Here is a 26,668-nt window from a genome sequence, read left to right on the forward strand (position 1 = left end):
AATAATTAATATTATTTTACTTTTATTTTCTATACTAAGTCTTTGAAATCCAGAGACATTTTGTAAGCACAGCACATCTTAATTTAGACTGGCCATTTCTCAAGTGCTCACTGACTACATTTGGCTATTGGCTAGTGTATTGGACAGTGTAGCCCTAGGTTCTTCCTAGACCAAAAAGTAGGTTTCTCAGCATTCTGCAACATTTGTGAAGTTATCTTCCCAACATCAAATATTTTCTGTGCTGTTTTATTATCCTATGACATGTATTAAAGAGGTTGCCCTTTTCTGCATTCATCATTTTCCTACTTTGTCCAATAAAAGTCTGTTTGTCAGTTTTCATTGCCAAAAAACAAAAAAATTTTCATTGCCTTTGCTTTCTCCTTACACCAATTTATGGTAATGGCCTGTTATACTAAAGCAATAGCATATCTTTAAGTTTTAGTAATTTTGTTTTTAATTACAAAGATAACTACATTTATTGTAACAAATTCAACCAATTCTGTGCTAAATGTATAAAGAGAAATTCTGAATTCCTTTCTCTTCATGTTCTGCTCTCCCAGATGTAACCACTGTTAACAGTTTAGATAATAGCCTTTCTCCCCTTATTAGGAATGTATATTTTTGAGAAAACTTTGTTAAATGAGAAAATTGGTACTTTGGAAATATATCTTAAAGTGGACCTGTTTAAAATGGTGACTAAATTTCATAATTATTAATGAATATAATTGCTAGGAGCAGTTTTCTGACATGAAAACATTTTACCATGTATTTAATAAAATCTGAGTTATAATTGCAGCTGTGCTATTCTTAGAATTAACAAAGAAGAAGTATCAGTACTTTGTTGTTATAATTTTTTTCGCTGAAATTGTGTTAGTCTGGTAGCATCCTTTTACTTTGATTTTCTTGGTATTTATCAAATAGATTTGGGTTTCCCCAGTGTCTCAGTGGTAAAGAATCCACTTGCAGTGCAGGAGATGCGGTTCAATCCCTATGCCAGGAAGATCCCCTGGGAGAAGGAAATGGCAGCACACTCTAGCATTTTTGTCTGGGAAATCCCATGGACAGAGGAGACTGGCAGGCTGCAGTCCCTGGGGTCTCAGAGTTGTATACGACTTAGCGGCTAAACAACAGCAACAATCCTGTAGATTAGATGAGCTTCAGTTTTACCAGAACTGTTGAGAGTGTTAAAATTTCTCAAGAGATCTTTCTTAAGCCCTTGACATTTCTTTTCTTGATTTCTGTCCTGTCATCATCCTTGTTAGATTTTTCTCTTCTTCAGTTGTTCCCTGGTTTGATTTTGCTGCATCTTCATTCCCCAAGGGTTTTGCTCTGAGATGAGTACTCCTTCAATATTATTTTATAGACTTCATGAAATCCTGTATTGTTTTCAGTGTTTTTATTTTCACTTTACAATTGAATTGTGTTTACTTTGTCTTATTGGATGCTTTCAACATTAGGCTATTAGTGAGAGATTGATGGGGCAAAGCCAGAATACATAGTTGCAATGGATGTTAGTGTCAAATAGAAATGGATTTTATAAGTGATCAAGGCACTTTTGATTCCTGTGTAAATTTGTAACTTAAAGAACTCAACTGCATATTTTAATAATAGCTAATTTTTATTGAGACTTTAGAAATGGATTTTATAAGTGATCAAGGCACTTTTGATTCCTGTGTAAACTTGTAACTTAAAGAACTCAACTGCCTGTTTAAATAATAGCTAATTTTTATGGAGACTTTCGACATGACTGGCAAATTTCCATATAGGCATCATGTAATTAATTTGTTCAGTGTGTCTGCGAATAAGTCTTTTGTTTTCTTCATTTTATACTTTGAGTAAACAAAGTCTTGAAGTAGTAACTTTTGCCACAGTGAAGCTAAGTAATTTGTCTGATATAAGGGCTAGTCAAGCATGGGGCTGGGAACCACAACCTATACTTGATTGTACTAATGTGTACACACACACACTTCTGTGCAAAAAAAGAAAATAAAAAAGGATTATAATTTTCTTGTTTCACTTAGTATTATGTTTCAGATATGAAAACATATCCAAATATGTTTCATTTGGGCTGTGAATGGGCTGTAATTTTAAGACAACTTCCCTGTTTAGATTTTGTGTACAGTTTTTGTTAATTTTTCCTTTTACTAATGTTGATTTCCTTGATAGCTAAGAGGCTTAGATTTTAATAGCCCTGTGAGAAATAAGAGTGGAGGTATTGGGCCTGGGAGAGATGGGTTGGAACTGAGCTCACCTCCTAAAGCCTTGATTTCTCAAAGTGTTAACCCTCACTCAAAGGGTAGACTAGGGAGAAAAAAAGTTTACTCAGAGTTACAGAAAGAAAGTAAGGATGCTTGCCTGTTTTCACCTGGGTTCTGAGTGAAGGGGGAAAGTTTCCTAAGATTGTGTTCCTATTATTTTATTCTCATGTGGGTTTGTGTTTTATATTTGTATTTACTGCATCATTAAGAAAACTTCAAACTTAAAAATTAACATTAATGTAGAACCACTCTATAATAGAGAAATGCATATAGTCTGGCTGTTTGGAGTTCCCATTGATAAAGCCCCACTGATGTTGTGCTCACTATCCAAAATTACAACAACAACAAAAGAAAACAGTACTTTAAACAAAAGTCAGAGACACAAGAGACAACAGAATTAAATCCTCAGGAATTTCACAAAGTAGAACTATTAAATAATTAAAATTACTTGCAAAGTTCGTTTAAAAGTTAATGCTACAATTATAGTGAAAGTGAAAGTCACTCAGTTGTGTCCGCTGTTTGTGACCCTATGGACTATAAAGTACATGGAATTCTCCAGGCCAGAATACTGGAATGCGTAGCTGTTCCCTTCGCCAGGGGATCGTCCCAACTCCGGGATTGAACACAGGTCCCTCACATTGCAGGCGGATTCTTTACCAACTGAGCTACTAGGGAAGCCCTTAACATTAATAAAATAGAAATATTAAAAATGATTAAAGATAGAAGAAGAAAAACAAAACTATTAAAAAACATAAAGGCCATGGAGATTAGGGCCAGGGTGGGTGATAAATAGCACTTCACAATAAAACTTTAGTCATTAAAAAAAAGCTGATTGGATAGTATATAATGTAAAATAGACAAATGTGAAGAGAAAACTAATGATACAGAAGATGGGTCCATAGGTACTGCTCTGAATAAACAGAATTGGTAAAATTCAAAAGCATAGTGTTACCCCAGTAGAAAAGCAATCGTGAACACAAACCAAGACACTGAGTAGGCACCTGAGAAAACACACATGTAAGAGAATGTCTTGAGAATCATCAGAGAGGAAAGAGAGACGCGTACAAATCAGTGACAAACTAATGGCAGGTTTCTGAACAGTAACAGTAGAGGTCACAGTACAGTAAAGAATGGGAGCAATGTAAAGATATCTTCAGACAATACAGTATAAAATAAAAGCTTCATGCAGTTGTCTCAGAGACATATAAATGATGATCAATGTGTGACATTATGGAAAAGGAGATAATCAGACATTATTGCTCTCTGATGTGATGCAGTAGGAAGTTCATAACACCATGTATGCCATATACTTACTAAAAAAGATTAAATCCCAATTCTATCAAGTCAGTAGGTCAGCCACCATTTTTTAGGAAGTTTAGAGATTATATATAAGAACTTATTAGTGCTAAAGAGTACAAGCAGCAAACTCCAGAATGTGGTAAATTCTAAAAGGACATCTAACCCACTTTCTTTAAGAAATGAATGGCAAGATAGGAAAACAAAAACAGTGTTCACTGATAACACATTGGTAGCTTGAAATTAACCACAATAGGCGTATTTACACCACAGAGATCAGGAAATGCCCTAAATCAGGGTTTGATTTATTGCTTATTGATTGTCTAGGCTTAAAATGATGGAGCAGTGCTGATAATGCTGACTTACAGAAGTGCCATGTCTTTAGCTATTTACTGTATTGTGCATAATCAATAAAATGTGAATATATTCTTTCATTCAAAAATGATTATTATCCACTTCAGCAAAGAAGTCACACCACTCATATTGGTGACATCATTGATGTAAATCCAAGCATTACCTAGTACCCCAAACTACAGTTGGAAAGCCAGTTGCTAAACATTTACCAGCACAGTGCTGGTCAGGGCATAATCAAATTCAGTGCTTTGGTAGAAAATAGACAATAATATAAATTTATTATACTGTTACTCAGCTTTCAAAATCATCATGGCAACATATAGGCATGAACTAAGAAAAAAAAAGGTTAAGTTTCAAAAGCTATTTGCTGTAGCACAAAATAATTTAAAATTTGAAGCCTTTGATGTATGTCTATTGTGGATGACGAATAGAATCATAATTTAGAGTTTGAAGAACACTTAAAATTAATACAGGCGAATCTGCCTTACAGATAGAAATTCTTTCTCTAGTGTTAATCCATTGTCTAGGCTGTATTTAAATTATTCTAGAGGCAGAGCTCATTTGCCTGATAATAGTGGAAAATCCCATGGACGGAGGAGCCTGGTAGGCTGCAGTCCATGGGGTCGCTGAGAGTTGGACGAGACTCAGTGACTTCACTTTCACTTTTCACTTTCATGCATCAGAGAAGGAAATGGCAACCCACTCCAGTGTTTTTGCTTGGAGAATCCCAGAGACGGCGGAGCCTGGTGGGCTGCCGTCTATGGGGTCGCACAGAGTCGGACACGACTGAAGCAACTTAGCAGCAGCAGCAGTGCTGGAGAATTCTAAAAGTAGAGTTCTTTTTTATCTTGAGGTATACTTTGTTTTCTTTTAATTTTCTCCAGCTAGTTCTGGTAATTGACTTCTGGAGAAACACAGAAGCAACCAACCTTGTAGAGCAACCAACCTTGTAGAGCAACAGTCCTTCAGGTATGAAGGTAGCTGGACTGTCTCCATTTAGACCTTTTTGGGCAGAGTATACCTTTAGTTTCTTCAACCACACTTTCTGTCATGTATTTTCTAGGCTCTATATTTTAGACCGTGTTTCTTTCTAAACATCCACCTCACTGTCTTTTGACTTTTATTGACTTTGTAGATGAAGTAAAAGCCTTTAGATCTTGTTTTGTGTGTGTGTGCCAGTTATACATTTTATTCTATGTTGCTTGAATTTTTTTTAACCCAAAGCAAGTCTTTGTATTTATTCATTCTTAGTCTTAATATTGTTTTCAGCACAGCATTCCCAATTATAGAAATTATATTAAATTATAATTTTATCATTTTTGGTATTTATTAATCCTGTCAATTTTGTATCAGTTGCACATTTGATAAACACTCAGTGTTTATTGTTTGCATTGACAGTTTTGTTTAAAATGTTGAATTTTAAAAGGTATCAGTAATACAGTTCTCCATTAAATAGCCCTCTCTGAATGTGCTTCTACCTTATCATTACTTTTTGCTATGAGTCTACCTACCAGTTCTTAGTCACCCGTATATCACTGGCTTACAGTTCGTCATGATGTATTTTGTCAGATGCTTTGCTCAACTGAGATTCGGTTACACTATGTCTCTGGTATCCTCTCCAGTGAAATATACTTCAGTACTTCTGGTTTTGAAAAGTAGGCATTTTCAAAAGACCCTGGCATGGTTAAATGTTGAAGTCACATTCTTCCACAAGTGGAAACATAGAAAACCCATGAAGAATGATGAGCGAGATGGTTAGGACATTAGAAGAGAAAAGGGACCGGTGGATCACTGGGCTGAAAAAGAAAATAGCCTGCGCCTTGAAAGTGGAGCTTATTCAGTGAGGAAGCATTCTGATCAGGTGAAGTGTCAGGGATCTGTACTAGAGTGAACAGGATTTGTTAGTCTTCCCCTCCTATTATCTTTTTCCTTTGAAAGGTATGTGGTAAAATATTAACAGTGGTGTGTCTGAGAATCCACCTGCAATGCAGGAGACCTGGGTTCAATCCCTGGGTTGGGAAGATCCCCTGGAGGAGGGAAAGGCTACCTACTCTAGTAGATTGGCCTGGAGAATTCCATGGACTCTACAGTCCATGGGGTTGCAAAGAGCTGGATGCAACTGAGCGACTTTCACTTTCACTTTTCTGAGTGTATATGGGTGTTTCTTTGCTACGTGTTCAGTTCATTTCAGTTCAGTCGCTCAGTCGTGTCCGACTCTTTGCGACCCCATGAATCGCAGCACGCCAGGCCTCCCTGTCCATCACCATCTCCCGGAGTTCACTCAGACTCATGTCCATTGAGTCCGTGATGCCATCCAGCCATCTCATCCTCTGTCGTCCCCTTTTCCTCCTGCCCCCAATCCCTCCCAGCATCAGAGTTTTTTCCAATGAGTCAACTCTTTGCATGAGGTGGCCAAAGTACTGGAGTTTCAGCTTTAGCATCATTCCTTCCAAAGAAATCCCAGGGCTGATCTCCTTCAGAATGGACTGGTTGGATCTCCTTGCAGTCCAAGGGACTCTCAAGAGTCTTCTCCAACACCACAGTTCAAACGCATCAATTCTTTGGCGCTCAGCCTTCTTCACAGTCCAACTCTCACATCCATACATGACCACTGGAAAAACTATAGCCTTGACTAGACGGACCTTAGTCGGCAAAGTAATGTCTCTGATTTTCAATATGCTATCTAGGTTTGTCATAGCTTTTCTTCCAAGGAGTAAGCGTCTTTTAATTTCATGGCTGCAGTCACCATCTGCAGTGATTTTGGAGCCCAGAAAGATAAAGTCTGACACTGTTTCCACTGTTTCCCCATCTATTTCCCATGAAGTGATGGGACCGGATGCCATGATCTTCGTTTTCTGAATGTTGAGCTTTAGGCCAACTTTTTCGCTCTCCTCTTTCACTTTCATCAAGAGGCTTTTTAGCTCCTCTTCACTTTCTGCCATAAGGGTGGTGTCATCTGCATATTTGAGGTTATTGATATTTTTCCCAGCAATCTTGATTCCAGCTTGTGTTTCTTCCAGCCCAGCGTTTCTCATGATGTACTCTGCATATAAGTTAAATAAGCAGGGTGACAATATACAGCCTTGACGTACTCCCTTTCCTATTTGGAACCAGTCTGTTGTTCATGTCCAGTTCTAACTGTTGCTTCCTGACCTGCATACAGATTTCTCAAGAGGCAGGTCAGGTGGTCTGGTATTCCCATCTCTTTCAGAATTTTCCACAGTTTATTGTGATCCACACAATCAAAGGCTTTGGCATAGTCAAGAAAGCAGAAATAGATGTTTTTCTGGAACTCTCTTGCTTTTTCCATGATCCAGTGGATGCTGACAATTTGATCTCTGGTTCCTCTGACTTTTCTAAAACCAGCTTGAACATCAGGGAGTTCACAGTTCACATATTGCTGAAGCCTGGCTTGGAGAATTTTGAGCATTACTTTACTAGCATGTGAGATGAGTGCAATTTTGCGGTAGTTTGAGCATTCTTTTGCATTGCCTTTCTTTGGAATTGGAATGAAAACTGACCTTTTCCAGTCCTGTGGCCACTGCTGAGTTTTCCAAATTTACTGACATATTAAGTGCAGCACTTTCACAGCATCATCTTTCAGGATTTGAAACAGCTCAATTGGAATTCCATCACCTCCACTAGCTTTGTTCGTAGTGATGCTTTCTAAGGCTCACTTGACTTCACATTCCAAGATGGCTGGTTCTAGATTAGTGATCACATCATCATGACTATCTGGGTCGTGAAGATCTTTTTTGTACAGTTCTTCCGTGTATTCTTGCCGCCTCTTCTTAATATCTTCTGCTTCTGTTAGGTCCATACCATTTCTGTCCTTTATCGAGCCTATCTTTGCATGAAATGTTCCCTTGGTATCTCTGATTTTCTTGAAGAGATCTCTAGTCTTTCCCAATCTGTTGTTTTCCTCTATTTCTTTGCATTGATCGCTGAGGAAGGCTTTCTTATCTCTTCTTGCTATTCTTTGGAACTCTGCATTTAGATGCCTATATCTTTCCTTTCCTCCTCTGCTTTTCGCCTCTCTTCTCTTCACAGCTATTTGTAAGGCCTCCCCAGATAGCCATTTTGCTTTTTTGCATTTCTTTTCCATGAGAATGGTCTTGATCCCTGTCTCCTGCACAATGTCACGAACCTCTGTCCATAGTTCTTCAGGCACTCTATCTGTCAGATCTAGTCCCTTAGATCTATTTCTCACTTCCACTGTATAATCATAAGAGATTTGATTTAGGTCATACCTGAATGGTCTAGCAGTTTTCCCTACTTTCTTCAATTTAAGTCTGAATTTGGTAATAAGGAGTTCATGATCTGAGCCACAGTCAGCTCCTGGTCTTGTTTTTGTTGACTGTATAGAGCTTCTCCATCTTTGGCTGCATAGAATATAATCAGTCTGATTTCGGTGTTGACCATCTGGTGATGTCCATGTGTAGAATCTTCTCTTGTGTTGTTGGAAGAGGGTGTTTGCTATGACCAGTGCATTTTCTTGGCAAAACTCTATTAGTCTTTGCCCTGCTTCATTCCGCGTTTTCTTATTCTCTTTGCTCTGGACAGACTAGTACATACTTCACAGTATTATTTTGAGGATTAAAAGAATAACTCAGTGTGAAATTGTCTAGTACATTCCCCTGTATTTTGTAGATAGTAGATAAAGTTTTATTTAACCTTTGTTAAATTTTTCCGCTTGTTAAATTCCATTGGCCAACCTTAGTAGAGGTTGTCAGGGAGTTAACCAGTGAGTTGTCTCATCATATTCCTTGACCTCCACCCTCCTTTACTGTACCCGGACCAATTTATTTGCTACTGGAAGGAAGAAAAATACATTGTAGGTCACTTGATTAAATAGTGTTATAGAATGATGACTTTCTCTTTCCCACAACCTATTTCTTTCCTAAAAATCATAGTTTACAAGCAACATCTTCTAGAAAATAGTCTGATTAGTTGTCTCTTTTTCTAGCCCACATTCAGGCTACTCTTATTCATATGTTACTCTTAAAATCAGCAAGATAAAGGAAAGAGGCTATAAAGATAAAATCCATGGGTTCATGAGTTATTTTGGAATTTACTTTCCTTAGTTGCTTGCCTGATTGCATTAATTAGTTTATGGCAGATTTTACTTGCTTTGAACTTGAGAGTTTCTATAGGATGGATTAGTAGGCCCCATCTTTAAAATCTCTCGGTTCAATACATTGTAATTAGTTTTTGGTAATTGAGTCATTTTGTCTCTTTCTTTTGCAGATTGAGGTGGTGCCATGCAGCAAGAAGCAGAGAGATGCAGAGTTCGAGCCAGGAGGCCTGACATGGCACTTTATGTTCCCAAAGCTCGAAGGGGCATAGTACTACTCAGATCAGGTGATGAGGGAAAAAGCTGTGGTCCACCGGACTCCGTGGTGAAAGAACAAAGGGAAGATTCTCTCTCCCAAAAGGAGATCTTTCGAGACAAATGCGAGACTCCAAGACTGAGTACTAATCCTGATAAAAAGGAGCACAGTCGTAGAGAAGGAAAGAAATCTTCAACGAAATTTAAAAAAGATACATGCCTTCAAGAAAGAAAGAAAGATAGGGTTTGTACTAAGAGGGCAACTGCAGAATCCAAAGAAGTATTGTCCCAAGGACATCAACAAAGAGTCTTGAATACTGGGGTTGTACCTAGCATACCTTTACAAAGACATTTTAAACCAAAGAAGGTAGGCTGTTTGGAGGTTGAAACCAGAGACTTGAGAGAACACGATGGGTTGCTTCTATCCCAGTCTTGTTCAGAAATCAGTAAGGCTCTGGTTCCAAACAAGCCATCCAGAAACGTGGAAGTCTCTGATACCAAGAGAAATGAACTAAATGGGGAAATATTTGAAGATAGAAATTTGGAAAACAGAATGGAAACTGATGCCGAGATTATGAAGATACTACCCCAGTTTCCTGGAGATTTTAATTCTGTGGTGAAACCTGAGAGTGTGATCTCACCAGTAAAACGAAACTCTGATTCTGGGATTGTACAACAGGGCATGCAAACATTAGGTGGAATGCTAAAGCACAGCCATGGCGCCCTCACTACTGATTCTGTTCCTGGAAGTTCAGATGGTATCATTGGTCAGGCTTACGTGGACTTGGATGCTGAGAATGTTGGTGATACAGCCAACAGGACAGATTGCATAGCGAGTCAGAAAGGTATGGATTCCATTCCTGAGACTGTGGGTCACCTCTCTCATCAAATGACTATGGGCAGCAAATTAGAGAGTGCAAATGACATTTCTCATCCAAAAACGATTAGAGAGTGTGAAGAGAATGACAATACTGCTGATGAGTTATGTGTAAAGCACGAATCTTCTGACACAGCTGCCCTTGCTCATGAAACATATACAGATAATGAGTCCGAGAGTATATGTGACATTACCAATAAGACATGTGCAGTGGACATTACAGATACCATATCTGATCAAATATCTGTAGGCATCCCTTGTGTAGTTGCAGTTAAAGTAGCTGATGAGGCTTGTAGCAACACAGGGAGTTTCTCAGACTGTTTAGAAATGAATGCAGATACAGCCCTTCATGCAGCTAAAAGTGGGAATGACACTGAAAATTTCAGTAACCTGACTGCTTGCTCAGCTATCTATGCTGAGAGTATTTCATCTAGTTTCACAGAGTCAACAGGAAAGTTGATAGAGAGCTTGTCCGATTGTGCTTCCTCCTTACCTATAAAGAAGATAACTGGTAGTAATTGTAACACTTTTTTGGACTCTGAATTCAGTATGTTAAATGGGACAAACGTATTTTCAGATAGTGCCTTGGGCAGTGACCTTGATGGTACTGGTGATATAACAGAGGCATTGCATGAACTTAAGACTGCTGAAGAGTTCAAAACAAAAGAAGATGGCGACTCAGAGAATGTGGAATTTGGTGTATCCTTTCCTGATATAGAATCAGTATCTAAGGAAACATCCGTGGAGCCTAAAGCAACGGATATATCTCACACAGAAAGAAGTGCTGCTACTGAGGAGAGCTGGGAGTCTATGTTCAATGATGATGGTGAGTGCCTGGACCCACGTCTTCTAGAAGAGGTATGTTTTAGTAGAAATTGCTTGCCACTTAGGTAGTTTATCAATTCATAGAACCTAGGATTTGGGGAATAACTTTAGCAGGTGTTTTTGTACAGTCACACATTCACTCATATTATATCCAATGTAACAGTTCCTGCAACAAACTAATAGGATTGTAGATTGCAAAAAGAACAGTCTGATCTTTAAGAAATGAAACGTCTCCTGGTAAACTATATCTCTAATAGCAGAATCCTGAGAGATCTTACTGAATAGGTTAAAGATGAGTTTAATGGCTTCTGGCTAACTGTTGAGAAAATACAGAGGGAAACTTCTTTGAAAAGGCTTTTCTGTGTTGACAAGATGTATTTTACACCAGCCTATTTGAAGAGAAGAATAATTTATTATTTATACTTATTTTATTCCAACAGATGTTGGAATGTTGTTAGACACTCTAGAGGGAAGGAAGGGTGTGATAAAGGAATGTATGGTGGTTTTTTAAGAAGTTTGTGCTGAGTTAAAGAATGAGTGATTGTTGAATACATACAGAAAACATGCTGGCTAGGTAGAGTTCATAAATACAAAATGTTGGCTTTGAAGGCATTTTAGAAATTATTTAGTTCAGTCTTTTCATTTTCTTGATTTAGACATTCCCTCTCTATCCAGCATTTAAATTCCTTACCATGAATAAGAATAGTTGGTTTTGAATAGTAGAATCATTTCCCCTTTCATTCCTTATAGTGAGTTCATATAACCTTTGCCTAGAAGGGGAAAAAATCATTTCCCTATAAAATCTCCAGTTTTATACATGGGGGAATTGAAGGTTAATGGTTGTATTTTTAAGAAAGGCAGATTCAGAATTTCAGTCTCCTGTCTTAATCCTGTATTTATGTTCTTTCTACCAGACCGCTTCCTCACATGTAAGATGGTTTTGTATGAGTGACTCCACAGAGCGTTTTAAATGCCAAGTGATGAGTCTTTTGTTTCCGATAGTTGAACCAGAAGTACAGAAAAATGTTTACAAGCCCGTATAAAGAGGCACGTGAGACTGAAGAGGGCAACCCATTGGGCGGAATTGAGTTTCCTGTATCAAGCACTTCCTCCTTGCTCTTGGGAGGTGTTTGCATGCGCATTTGTACAAATTAGTACTTACTGCTGTGATGTCAGGAAACAGTAGATCTTAAACATTTCTTAGAAAGAATATAGAGCAGAAAGGCATCTACATATTAATGTTCATGAACCCTTTGAAATTGCATGCAAAATTTTGTGTGTGAGTGCAGTCTTTCATAACTTTCATCAGATTCTCCAGGGTGATCGTTTCCAAAGTATGGTCCCTGGACCAGCAGCATAAGCATCACTAGGGAACTTACTAGAAATGCAAACTCTGCAGTGAGATTCACATGCACATCAAGTGATAACCACTGTTCACAGGCAACATGCAAGCTTAAATTACATCAAGATGTGAGTGTGGTAACATGAGAGGGCCGTCAGCTCATAATGAAAAAGAAAAACACTGTTCAGCAGAGATTTTAGAACCAAATCAGGTTAAAATATACTAATAATATGGTGAGTTAGGTGATTATAAAGAAGTTATTAAGGACCCAAGCATTGGCAGAAGGCCTTAGTCTTGGGAAGGAAGCAGTGTTCTTAGTTGGCAAAGGAACTGCTTAAGGAGACGAAAGACCACAGGTGTGCGTAGGTGAGAACAAAACAAAGCTTCTTACAAAAGGAGGGCATAGGACACAGAGCCTTTTTATACATGGTAGGACTCCGTAATATTTATTGAATGAATGTGAGTCAGTAGGGCAGAGTTGCTCTGCCTTTCTAGGTAGCCTCCAGGAGCTTTCAAATGTCACAGCTGCTGGAACTTTGAGTCTGTGTGGTAGCTTAGGGCTATGGCTTCTGTGCTGGGAGGAGGGAGGTTCAGGTGTGCAACTCGGTTGTTAGATCTTAACGCTGTTTAGGTGAGAAAGAATTTAGGCAGCCAAGTCTCCAGAGGGGCATAGTAATATTGCCAAAGAAAACACTGGCTTGAACTAAAGTTGGGAACAGCTAGAAAACAGAGCTGGTGGAGTTTTAAGCTGAAGATAGCCAGTGCCTGGGTATTGTGTTTGGGTATCTTTTGAGGTGCTTGGTAACATTTGGGATCTATGTTGAGGCATGAAGATAGATGAGAGCAGGAAAGAAGTTGGATCGAGAGTGCAAGTAGTGGATCCAGCTGCCAGCTGTTGTCTCCTGTGCTTTGGGTTTTAAAATATGTAATAATGATAATGTTATTAAAAGATGTCACAAATCCAAGAAAATTAATAGCCTTTTGATAATTATTACTCCTAATTTATTATTTACATTGTTCCAAATGTACTTCATTAAAGTAAGTGTCTGCTTACCTTGAAAACTTTCCAACCAAAGAGTTTTGGCTCTTTCCCCACCTGGCCTGTTTCTTTGATGACAATGGCTAGCCACAGAGGTATGCCTCATGCTTCTGGTAGGCAGGGAAGTATGCTCTAGAGCAGGGTGTGGTCATCATTGGCATGTGAAGCACTTTCCTGACCTTTTGAACTTCTAAATCTGCCTGAGTCATTAGCTCCCAGAACTGCAGCTCTTGATGAGTCTCTAAAGATTACATGATCTCCTAAAGCCCTGGTATGGGAAACCCAGAAATTGAGATTTTTAACTGATAAAGAAAAGGGTATTGGCATGACTTCTTTTAACCTTTAAGATCTTGGTACCAGAACATAGGAATTATTGTCTAGATAAAACTTCCTTTTCTGTCTCCTGTATCAATCAGCAGACTTACTAGTAGGAGGGCTAGTGAGATGTCAGCAGCATAACACTGATATTGCTAGATGCTGGCACCTGGTCCCTTCAGTGGCCATTTCTGGTTTTGAGGTATGTTTTTAGATAGGGGTAAATATTTAGGTAGGAGTTTTCTTTTGTTATATACAGTTACTAACAATGTATAACCATGGAAAAGAGAAAAGGAATACCATTCATTTCCAAATCATCTTTTCTGTGTGTGCCTACTCATGTTCATGTTTCATCAGTGGTATCTTTCCATCTAGTCGTTCCAGTCATGCTGGGAAGATGAGGGAATCCAGAGATGTCTCCCTACTTTCTCAGTCTTCCTCTTAACTATAAGTTTAATCTACTAGTGTTTTCCCTGTTCAGTGGGTTTGGATAGCATCTTCCCAAGAATGCCAGCATCAGTTTGCCATATTAACCTTTCTGTACTGTCTGAATAGGATCCAGGTCCCTGTTGGTTTACTGTATTGATGGTCCCTGCCAATATTTATGTGCCACATATTACTATTCGTTAGAAGCAACTAGAGCTCTCACATTTGTCCTCTGGCACTGGGATCAGTAAGTGTTCATCTGACATGCCTCATTATTGTAGCTTTCTTTATTTCCTTTTGTTCTTCTCCTTTTCTGTATTCTTATTCACTTTCACCCTTTCTTCTCTCCTACTATGCCTTAATCCAAGGCTATAGCCATGGCTTTCTCTCACTGATGATTATCAGTGATATTGAAATGTGCTGATGCCTATTCTAGAGAAACCTTTAGGTGGCACCTTGAATGCCATTCTGCCTATTCTGTGTTATACATTTTATGAGGTCAAAGTTTGCATTTCTAGCCCTGGTTTCTTGATAAGGTCAGTGGAGGCATAGCCCTAGATATATTATATAATTTTATTTGCAGGTTGAGAACACTACTGAAGACATTACTACTCTTAATATGTAAAATGTTAAAAAGTTTAAAAGTCTAAATTTATCCTTCTACTGTTGTAAAGGATTTATGCCCAAAGCAGTATAGAAAAGGGATGGAAGCCATAACTTATGCTGTATATTATACACTGTAGTTTTATTATCTTTTTAGGGAACTCTTTTAGTATGTGTTTGGACTTTAGGTCGTGAGAAATTTTACAAAGTGTTTGAAAATACTTTAAAAATAGTGTTATTTCCATGTTTGCCAAATACGGGAAGTTAAATGAGTAAAACATTTTAATTCTAGCTTTTGATTTGTTTGCTTACCCTTTGGAATTTTATTTTATACCTATCAAAAGAGCTTCTTTAGGCTTACTTATTAAAGGAGGGGTCTCAGGTGGTGCAGTAGTAAAGAATCTGCCTCCTAATGCAGGAGATGCGTGAGATGCAAGTTCGATCGCTGGAAGATCCCCTGGAGTAGGAAATGGCGACCCACTCCAGTATTCTTGCCTGGGAAATCCCATGGACGAGGGAACCTGGTGGGCTACAGTCCATGGGGTTACAAAGAGTCAGATATGACTGAGCACAGCGTAGTAGCACACAGACTTAGACGCGAGTTTTATCGTGTATTGTATCTTACAATATCTTGTAGGTGAAATGTAGATGAAATAAATTGGTTAGTTTCCTAAAACTTTGTGTTATCGCCCAGCTCTTTCTAATAATTTCTTGACTCAGTCATTGATATTGATGCCTTTCCATCCTCTTATCACTTTCTGTGCCAACAAGAACTTTGATGATACAGCATTTCTTATAAGAACACACAAAAAAAGCAAAAATCATTCTTGCTGGATTCTTCAGCCATCTTTACATTTACATAGAAGTATTCTTATATTGAGATTTTCTTCCATACTGCTGGACCAGTGTGAAATGCCTGCAAATTTTGGTACTGGTGCTTTTGGGTCTCATGCGTATGCAGGCAAGCAATAACAATATGTATGATGATTAAGATGCATACTGATATTGGAGATGTTAAAATGTGTACCTTAGAATTGATGAAATATGATATATATATCCAGCTTCTAAGTGTAATGATTCAGTAGTATAAGGAGTGGAGAAACCATCAAAATGGGGTCAATGGGAAAAGCTTCAAGAGGAGATAAAGATTGAAGCTGGGTCTTAGAAGAAGAAGGATCAGAAGCAGACAAGGCATTCCAGGCTGTGAGAGCAGCTTATAAAAAAATATGGAATGTTCCCAGATTTAGGTCCTGAATTTGTCCCTATCAGAAGTTTAGATGATCTATTGAGAAATTTTGTTGTTGTTGTCTTCCTTTTATAATTTGTTGAATTGTTTGCATGATTTATAGAACCAGAACATTTAAAGTCTACTGGTAAGGGGAGGAAAAAAGTGTCATTTTACCCCAAATTTCAAAATGCCATCCAAAATCATTTAAAAAATATATGTTGCATAAATCAAATTCTTATTGATGAGGGCTCCCTGTAAAATCAGTCTCGATAAGCAGGCATTTGGACAAAGTAATTAATTTGAGGCATGTGCCTCAAGTATTCATTCCACAAGTATTTTTTTTTATTTTTTTTTTTATTTTTTTTTAAAATTTTTAGTTTTTTATTTTTTAAATTTTAAAATCTTTAATTCTTACATGCATTCCCAAACATGAACCCCCCTCCCACCTCCCTCCCCAGAACATCATTCTGGGTCATCCCCATGCACCAGCCCCAAGCATGCTGCATCCTGCGTCAGACATAGACTGGCGATTCAATTCACATGATAGTATACATGTTAGAATGTCATTCTCCCAAATCATCCCACCCTCTCCCTCTCCCTCTGAGTCCAAAAGTCCATTATACACATCTGTGTCTCTTTCCCTGTCTTGCATACAGTGTCATCATTGCCATCTTCCTAAATTCCATATATATGTGTTAGTATACTGTATTGGTGTTTTTCTTTCTGGCTTACTTCATTCTGTATAATCGGCTCCAGTTTCATCCATCTCATCAGAACTGATTCAAATGAATTCTTTTTAACGGCTGAGTAATACTCCATTGTGTATATGTACCACAGCTTTCTTATCCATTCATCTGCTGATGGACATCTAGGTTGTTTCCATGTCCTGGCTATTATAAACAGTGCTGCGATGAACATTGGGGTACATGTGTCTCTTTCAATTCTGGTTTCCTCGGTGTGTATGCCCAGAAGTGGGATTGCTGGGTCATAAGGTAGTTCTATTTGCAATTTTTTAAGGAATCTCCACACTGTTCTCCATAGTGGCTGTACTAGTTTGCATTCCCACCAACAGTGTAGGAGGGTTCCCTTTTCTCCACACCCTCTCCAGCATTTATTGCTTGCAGATTTTTGGATCGCAGCCATTCTGACTGGTGTGAAGTGGTACCTCATTGTGGTTTTGATTTGCATTTCTCTAATAATGAGTGATGTTGAGCATCTTTTCATGTGTTTGTTAGCCATCCGTATGTCTTCTTTGGAGAAATGTCTATTTAGTTCTTTGGCCCATTTTTTGATTGGGTCGTTTATTTTTCTGGAGTTAAGCTGCAGAAGTTGCTTGTATATTTTTGAGATTAGTTGTTTGTCAGTTGCTTCATTTGCTATTATTTTCTCCCATTCAGATGGCTGTCTTTTCACCTTGCTTATATTTTCCTTTGTTGTGCAGAAGCTTTTAATTTTAATTAGATCCCATTTGTTTATTTTTGCTTTTATTTCCAGAATTCTGGGAGGTGGATCATAGAGGATCCTGCTGTGATTTATGTCTGAGAGTGTTTTGCCTATGTTCTCCTCTAGGAGTTTTATAGTTTCTGATCTTACATTTAGATCTTTAATCCATTTTGAGTTTATTTTTGTGTGCGGTGTTAGAAAGTGATCTAGTTTCATTCTTTTACAAGTGGTTGACCAGTTTTCCCAGCACCACTTGTTAAAAAGATTGTCTTTACTCCATTGTATATTCTTGCCTCCTTTGTCAAAGATAAGGTGTCCATATGTGTGTGGATTTATCTCTGGGCTTTCTATTTTGTTCCATTGATCTATATGTCTGTCTTTGTGCCAGTACCATACTGTCTTGATGACTGTGGCTTTGTAGTAGAGCCTGAAGTCAGGCAAGTTGATTCCTCCAGCTCCATTCTTCTTTCTCAAGATTGCTTTGGCTATTCGAGGTTTTTTGTATTTCCATACAAAGCTTGAAATTATTTGTTCTAGTTCTGTGAAAAATGTGGCTGGTAGCTTGATAGGGATTGCATTGAATTTGTAAATTGCTTTGGGTAGTATACTCATTTTCACTATATTGATTCTTCCAATCCATGAACATGGTATATTTCTCCATCTATTAGTGTCCTCTTTGATTTCTTTCATCAGTGTTTTATAGTTTTCTATATATAGGTCTTTAGTTTCTTTAGGTAGATATATTCCTAAGTATTTTATTCTTTTCGTTGCAATGGTGAATGGAATTGTTTCCTTAATTTCTTTTTCTACTTTCTCATTATTCGTGTATAGGAATGCAAGGGATTTCTGTGTGTTGATTTTATATCCTGCAACTTTACTATATTCATTGATGAGCTCTAGTAATTTTCTGGTGGAGTCTTTAGGGTTTTCCATGTAGAGGATCATGTCATCTGCAAACAGTGAGAGTTTTACTTCTTCTTTTCCAATTTGGATTCCTTTTATTTCTTTTTCTGCTCTGATTGCTGTGGCCAAAACTTCCAGAACTATGTTGAATAGTAGCGGTGAAAGTGGACACCCTTGTCTTGTTCCTGACTTTAGGGGAAATGCTTTCAATTTTTCACCATTGAGGATAATGTTTGCTGTGGGTTTGTCATAGATAGCTTTTATTATGTTGAGATATGTTCCTTCTATTCCTGCTTTCTGGAGAGTTTTTATCATAAATGGATGTTGAATTTTGTCAAAGGCCTTCTCTGCATCTATTGAGATAATCATATGGTTTTTATTTTTCAATTTGTTAATGTGGTGAATTACATTGATTGATTTGCGGATATTGAAGAATCCTTGCATCCCTGGGATAAAGCCCACTTGGTCATGATGTATGATCTTTTTAATGTGTTGTTGGATTCTGATTGCTAGAATTTTGTTGAGGATTTTTGCATCTATGTTCATCAGAGATATTGGCCTGTAGTTTTCTTTTTTTGTGACATCTTTGTCAGGTTTTGGTATTAGGGTGATGGTGGCCTCATAGAATGAGTTTGGAAGTTTACCTTCCTCTGCAATTTTCTGGAAGAGTTTGAGTAGGATAGGTGTTAGCTCTTCTCGAAATTTTTGGTAGAATTCAGCTGTGAAGCCATCTGGACCTGGGCTTTTGTTTGCTGGAAGATTTCTGATTACAGTATCAATTTCCGTGCTTGTGATGGGTCTGTTAAGATTTTCTATTTCTTCCTGGTTCAGTTTTGGAAAATTGTACTTTTCTAAGAATTTGTCCATTTCTTCCACGTTGTCCATTTTATTGGCATACAACTGCTGATAGTAGTCTCTTATGATCCTTTGTATTTCTGTGTTGTCTGTTGTGATCTCTCCATTTTCATTTCTAATTTTATTGATTTGATTTTTCTCTCTTTGCTTCTTGATGAGTCTGGCTAATGGTTTGTCAATTTTATTTATCCTTTCAAAGAACCAGCTTTTGGCTTTGTTGATTTTTGCTATGGTCTCTTTTGTTTCTTTTGCATTTATTTCTGCCCTAATTTTTAAGATTTCTTTCCTTCTACTAACTCTGGGGTTCTCCAACTCTTCCTTTTCTAGTTGCTTTAGTTGTAGAGTTAGGTTATTTATTTGACTTTTTTCTTGTTTCTTGAGGTATGCCTGTATTGCTATGAACTTTCCTCTTAGCACTGCTTTTATAGTGTCCCACAGGTTTTGGGTTGTTGTGTTTTCATTTTCATTAGTTTCTATGCATATTTTGATTTCTTTTTTGATTTCTTCTGTGATTTGTTGGTTATTCAGAAGTGTGTTGTTCAACCTCCACATGTTAGAATTTTTAATAGTTTTTCTCCTGTAATTGAGATCTAATCTTAATGCATTATGGTCAGAAAAGATGCTTGGAATGATTTCGATTTTTTTGAATTTATCAAGTTTAGATTTATGGCCCAGGATGTGATCTATCCTGGAGAAGGTTCCATGAGCACTTGAAAAAAAGGTGAAATTCGTTGTTTTGGGGTGAAATGTCCTATAGATATCAATTAGGTCTAACTGATCTAATGTATCATTTAAAGTTTGCGTTTCTTTGTTAATTTTCTGTTTAGTTGATCTGTCCATAGGTGTGAGTGGGGTATTAAAGTCTCCCACTATTATTGTGTTATTGTTGATTTCCCCTTTCATACTTGTTAGCATTTGTCTTACATATTGCGGTGCTCCTATATTGGGTGCATATATATTTATAATTGTTATATCTTCTTCTTGGATTGTTCCTTTGATCATTATGTAGTGGCCTTCTTTGTCTCTTTTCACAGCCTTTGTTTTAAAGTCTATTTTATCGGATATGAGTATTGCCACTCCTGCTTTCTTTTGGTCTCTATTCGCGTGGTATATCTTTTTCCAGCCCTTCACTTTCAGTCTGTATGTGTCCCTTGTTTTGAGGTGGGTCTCTTGTAAGCAGCATATAGAGGGGTCTTGTTTTTGTATCCATTCGGCCAGTCTTTGTCTTTTGGTTGGGGCGTTCAACCCATTTACGTTTAAGGTAATTATTGATAAGTATGATTCCGTTGCCATTTACTTTATTGTTTTGGGTTCGGGTTTATACACCCTTTTCGTGTTTCCTGTCTAGAGGATATCCTTTAGAATTTGTTGGAGAGCTGGTTTGGTGGTGCTGAATTCTCTCAGCTTTTGCTTGTCTGTAAAGCTTTTGATTTCTCCTTCGTATTTGAATGAGATCCTTGCTGGGTACAGTAATCTGGGCTGTAGGTTATTGTCTTTCATCACTTTAAGTATGTCTTGCCATTCCCTCCTGGCCTGAAGAGTTTCTATTGACAGATCAGCTGTTATCCTTATGGGAATCCCCTTGTGTGTTATTTGTTGTTTTTCCCTTGCTGCTTTTAATATTTGTTCTTTGTGTTTGATCTTTGTTAATTTGATTAATATGTGTCTTGGGGTGTTTCGCCTTGGGTTTATCCTATTTGGGACTCTCTGTGTTTCTTGGACTTGGGTGATTATTTCCTTCCCCATTTTAGGGAAGTTTTCAACTATTATCTCCTCAAGGATTTTCTCATGATCTTTCTTTCTGTCTTCTTCTTCTGGGACTCCTATAATTCGAATGTTGGAGCGTTTCATATTGTCCTGGAGGTCTCTGAGATTGTCCTCGTTTCTTTTAATTCGTTTTTCTTGTTTCCTCTCTGATTCATTTATTTCTACCATTCTATCTTCTATTTCACTAATCCTATCTTCTGCCTCCGTTATTCTACTATTTGTTGCCTCCAGAGTGTTTCTGATCTCATTTATTGTGTTATTCATTATATTTTGACTCTTTTTTATTTCTTCTAGGTCCTTGTTAAACCTTTCTTGCATCTTCTCAATCCTTGTCTCTAGGCTATTTATCTGTGTTTCCATTTTGATTTCAAGATTTTGGATCATTTTCACTATCAATATTCGGAATTCCTTCTCCGGTAGATTCCCTACTTCTTCCTCTTTTGTTTGGTTTGGTGGGCAACTCTCCTGTTCCTTTACCTGCTGAGTATTCCTCTGTCTCTTCATCTTGGTTATATTGCTGCGTTTGGGGTGGCCTTTTTATATTCTGATAATTTGTGGAGTTCTCTTTATTATGGAGCTTCCTCACTTTGGGTGGGGTTCTATCAGTGGCTTGTCAAGGTTTCCTGGTTAGGGAGGCTTGTGTTGGAGTTTTGGTGGGTGGAGCTGGGTTTCTTCTCTCTGGAGTGCAATGGAGTGACCCGTAATGGGTTATGAGACATCAAAGGTTTTGGGATAATTTTGAGCTGCCTGTATATTGAGGCTCAGGGGAGTGTTCCTGTGTTGCTGGAGAATTTGCGTGGTATGTCTTGTTTTGGAACTTGTTGGCCCTTGGGTGGAGCTTGGTTTCAGTGTAGGTATGAAGGCATTTGATGAGCTCCTATTGCTTAATGTTCCCTGAATTCAAGAGTTCTCTAATGTTTTCAGGCTTTGGGTTTAAGCTTCCTGCTTCTGGTTTTCAGTTTTATTTTCACAGTAGCCTCTAGACTTCTCCATCTATACAGCACCGATGATAAAACATCTAGGTTAAAGATGAAAAGTTTCTCCACCTTGAGGGACACTCAGAGAGGTTCACTGAGTTACAAGGAGAAGAGAAGATGGAGGGGGTAGTTAGAGGTAACTGGAATGAGATGCGGTGAGATCAAGAGAGGAGAGAGCAGGCTAGCCAGTAGTCACTTCCTTATGTGCGCTCTATAGTCTGGACCGCTCAGAGGTATTTACAGAGTTATACGGGGAAGAGGAGAGGGAGGAAGTAGACAGAGGTGACCAGGAGGATAAGAGAGAGGAATGAGTAGGAGAGAGACAAATCCTGCCAGTAACCAGTTCCTTAGGTGTTCTCTACCGTCTGGAACACACAGAGATTCACAGAGTTGGATAGAGAAGAGATGGGGGAGAAAAGAGACAGAGGCCACCTGGTGGAGAAAGAGGAGAGGCCAGAGGAGGAGAGAGTGGACAAGTCAGTAATCTCGCTCTCAGGTAAACTTGGGTAGTGAAGTTTGGGTTTTTAAATGTACAAAATTGACAACAAAGATTAAAAATCTGGAGTAGAGGTTGGATTTTCAAAGATACAATATTAAGGAAAAGCAGAAGGAAAAAGGAAGAAAGAAAAAAAAAGAATTATTAAAAAACAAACAAACAAAAAAAAACAAAACAAAACACCAACAACCATCCAAAGAGTATATATGGTGTTTGCCTTAAAAAAAAAAAAAAAGTCTTTTTTTTTAAAAAAATAGTAATACTAGGTTATAGAAATAAAAATTAGAGGAGAAATAGAAGACTTAACAATTAAAAAAAAGCTCGGAAAAAAAAGAAAAAAAAAGCAAAAGGCAAAAAAAAAAAAGAATGATTTTAAAAATATTAAAAAATTAAAAATATATCTGGCTCTTCTCTGATGTTATGGGCCGTGTGGGCTCACTTCCAAGGTGGTTTCCTCTGTTTAACTTCTTCTGTTTGCTGGTTTTTAGGCTCACTAGTTCAGTCGCGCTGTGGGGAGGGGGGATGCTGCAAACAAATAGCACTGTCGTGTGTACACAGTATCTCTGCCCCGCTTGACCTGTCCTTTCTCGCGGCGTACAAACCGCTCCAGCTCTACGATGCTCAGCCGGGAACCGTCTGGGGCCGGCCCTAGGCTGCGTGCACTTCCCCGGTCCAAGCCGCTCAGGTTCGGCCCTCAGGCAGCCCTCAGAGGCACAAATGCTTCTGGGACTGCGCTTTGTGCCCTTCCCAGGTCCGAGTAGCTCAGGAGTTTGGCGAGCGCGATCGCCGGGGCTTGTCACCTTTTCCACCGCTACCGCTCAGCTCTCTGGGTGGACCGCTGGCGCACCCCGTGAGGCAGACTGTGACTGTCCAGCACCCCCAGAAGTCTTAGCAAAGGAGCCTGCTTGCAGTTAGGTAAGTAAAGTCTCTCCGGGTCTGCAATTGCCCCTTTCCAGTCCTTACGGCTCTGGCTGCCTGTCCCCGGCGGGGAATGGTCTGCAGCCGGCTTTTTCCGCTCCGTCCTTTGTTCTGTGCTCAGTCCTGGCGGTGTCTTATGTTCGAGCTTTTCGCGTGGTAGCTATCCCACAGTCTGGTTTGCTAGCCCAAGTTAGATCGTTCTGGTTGCGCGTGGGGCGTTCCTGCCCGATTCTTACAAAGCTCTGCAGCCCGCGCCTCCCGCGCGTCCCTGCCCTGCCCCCACTTCCCAATGGCGGATGCAGGCGTCTGTGCTGCTTTTCCGCTGGGGGAGTTACTGGTGGGCTTGTAATCTCTTGGTTTTAATTATTTATCTATTTTTCCTTCCTGTTATGTTGCCCTCTGTGTCTCCAAGGCTCGCCACAGACTCGGCAGGGAGAGTGTTTCCTGGTGTTTGGAAACCTCTCTTCTTAAAATTCCCTTCCCGGAACGGGCTTCCCTTCCCGGGCCGGAGCTCCCTCCCCACCTCCTTTGTCTCCTTTTTCGTCTTTTATATTTTTTCCTACCTGTTTTTGAAGACAATGGTCTGCTTTTCTGGTTGCCTGATGTCCTCTGCCAGCCTACAGAAGTTGTTTTGTGGAGTTTGCTCGGCGTTGAAATGTTCTTTTGAGGAATTTGTGAGGGAGAACGTGGTCTTCCCGTCCTATTCCTCCGCCATCTTTTTTCCCACAAGTATTTTTTGAATGCCTAGTTTGTGCAAGTTAATGTGTGCAGTGGGAGTGTATAGGGGTGAATATGACATGTCCCTTGTAGTTGTATTATAGAATCAGAATATTGATGAGGAAGCTGAAACTCTAGCTTTACTCCCTGCATTAACTTGTTAAGGCTGCCAGAGCACAGAACCCTAGACTGGCTGTGACAAGTTCAGTTCAGTCGCTCAGTCCTGTCTGACTCTTTGCGACCCCGTGAACAGCGGTACACCAGGCCTCCCTGTCCATCACCAACTCTCAGAGTCCACCCAGACCCATGTCCATTGTGTCAGTGATGCCATCCAACCATTCATCCTCTGTTGTCCCCTTCTGCTCCTGCCCTCAATCTCTCCCAGCATCAGGGTCTTTTCAAATGAGTCAGCTCTCCGCATCAGGCGGCCAAAGTATTGGAGTTTCAGCTTCAACATCAGTCCCTCCAATGAACACCCAGAACTGATCTCCCTTAGGATGGACTGGTTGGATCTCCTCCAAGTCCAAGGGACTCTCAAGAGTCTTCTCCAACACCACAGTTCAAAAGCATCAATTCTTCGGCGCTCAGCTTTCTTTACAGTCCAACTCTCACATCCATACATGACTACTGGAAAAACCATAGCCTTGGCTAGATGGACCTTTGCTGACAAAGTGATGTCTCTGCTTTTTAATATGCTGTCTAGGTTGGTCATAACTTTCCTTCTAAGGAGTAAGCGTCTTTTAATTTCATGGCTGCAGTTCCATCTGCAGTGATTTTGGAGCCCCCAAAAATAAAGTCAGCCACTGTTTCCCCATCTATTTGCTATGAAATGATGAGACTGGATGCCATGATCTTCATTTTCTGAATGTTGAGCTTTAAGCCAACTTTTTCACTCTCCTCTTTCACTTTCTTCAAGAGGCTCTTTAGTTCTTCTTCACTTTCTGCCATAAGGGTGGTGTCATCTGCATATCTGAGGTTATTGATATTTCTCTCAGCAATCTTGATTCCAGCTTGTGCTTCCTCCAGCCCAGTGTTTCTCATGATGTACTCTGCATAGAAGTTAAATAAGCAGGGTGACAATATACAGTCCTTGATGTACTCCTTTTCCTATTTGGAACCAGTCTGTTGTTCCATGCCCAGTTCTGACTGTTGCTTCCTGACCTGCATACCTGTTTCTCAAGAGGCAGGTCAGGTGGTCTGGTATTCCATCTCTTTCAGAATTTTCCACAGTTTATTATGATCCACATAGTCAAAGGCTTTGGCATAGTCAAGAAAGCAGAAATAGATGTTTTTCTGGAACTCTCTTGCTTTTTCAATGATCCAGCAGATGTTGGCAATTTGATCTGTGGTTCCTCTGCCTTTCCTAAAACCAGCTTGAACATCTGCAAGTTCACGGTTCATGTATTGCTGAAGCCTGGCTTGGAGAATTTTCAGCATTACTTCACTAGCATGTGAGATGAGTGCAATTGTGTGGTAGTTTGAGCATTCTTTGAGATTGCCTTTCTTTGGGATTGAAATGAAAACTGACCTTTTCCAGTCCTGTGGCCACTGCTCAGTTTTCCAAATTTGCTGACATATTGAGTGCAGCACTTTCACAGCATCGTCTTTTAGAATTTGAAATAGCTCAACTGGAATTCCATCACTTCCACCAGCTTTGTTTGTAGTGATGCTTCCTAAGGCCCACTTGACTTCACATTCCAGGATGTCCAGCTCTAGGTGAGTAGAAGTGATCATACCTTTGTGATTATCTGGGTCGTGAAGATCTTTTTTGTACAATTCTTCTGTGTATTCTTGCCACCTCTTCTTAATATCTTCTACTTCTGTTAGGTCCCTACCATTTCTGTCCTTTATTGAGCCCATCTTTGCGTGAAATGTTCCCTTGGTATCTCTAATTTTCTTGAAGAGATCTCTAGTCTTTCCCAATCTGTTGTTTTCCTCTATTTCTTTGCATTGATTGCTGAGGAAGGCTTTCTTATCTCTCCTTGCTGTTCTTTGGAACTCTGCATTCAAATGGATATATCTTTCCTTCTCTCCTTTGCTTTTCTCTTCTCTTCTTTTCACAGCTATTTGTAAGGCCTCCTCAGACAGCCATTTTTCTTTTTTGCATTTCTTTTTCTTGAGGAAGGTCTTACTCCCTGTTTCCTGTATGATGTCACAAACCTCCGTGCATAGTTCATCAGATACTCTGTCTATCAGATTTAGTCCCTTAAATCTATTTCTTACTTCCACTGTATAGTCATAAGGGATTTGATTTAGGTCATACCTGAATAGTCTAGTGGTTTTCCCCACTTTCTTCAATATAAGTCTGAATTTGGCAATAAGGAGTTCATGATCTGAGCCACAGTCCGCTCCTGGTCTTGTTTTTGCTGACTGTATAGAGCTTCTTTGGCTGCAAAGGATATAATCAGTCTGATTTCAGTGTTGACCATCTGGTGATGTCCATGTGTAGAGTCTTCTACTGTGTTGTTCGAAGAGAGTGTTTGCTATGACCAGTCTGTTCTTTGGCAGAACTCTGTTAACCTTTGCCCTGCTTCATTCTGTACTCCAAGGCCAAATTTGCCTGTTACTCCAGGTGTTTCTTGACTTCCTACTGTTGCATTCCAGTCCCCTATAATGAAAAGGACATCTTTTTTGGATGTTAGTTCTAGCAGGTCTTGTGGGTCTTCATAGAACCGTTCAACTTCAGCTTCTTTAGCGTTA

General features: G+C 39.1%; 1 protein-coding gene across 25 annotated transcripts in view; it reads left to right on the plus strand.

Annotated features, from left to right (window-relative positions):
* R3HCC1L (R3H domain and coiled-coil containing 1 like) overlaps positions 1-26,668 on the plus strand; it is an 83,467-nt gene that overhangs the window by 34,055 nt on the left and 22,744 nt on the right. For 16 of the 25 annotated variants that reach the window (XM_069567198.1, XM_069567193.1, XM_069567195.1 and 13 more), the window contains one exon: positions 9,156-10,972. In XM_069567198.1, coding sequence (XP_069423299.1) covers positions 9,170-10,972 — 1,803 coding nt within the window. In that variant the 5' untranslated portion in view covers positions 9,156-9,169. The remainder of the gene's footprint in view (positions 1-9,155; positions 10,973-26,668) is intronic. The other 9 variants (XM_069567211.1, XM_069567214.1, XM_069567210.1 and 6 more) reach the window with 2 other exon arrangements.

The sequence above is a fragment of the Ovis canadensis genome, chromosome 22 (genome assembly GCF_042477335.2).
Source record: "Ovis canadensis isolate MfBH-ARS-UI-01 breed Bighorn chromosome 22, ARS-UI_OviCan_v2, whole genome shotgun sequence".
Lineage (NCBI taxonomy): Eukaryota > Metazoa > Chordata > Mammalia > Artiodactyla > Bovidae > Ovis > Ovis canadensis.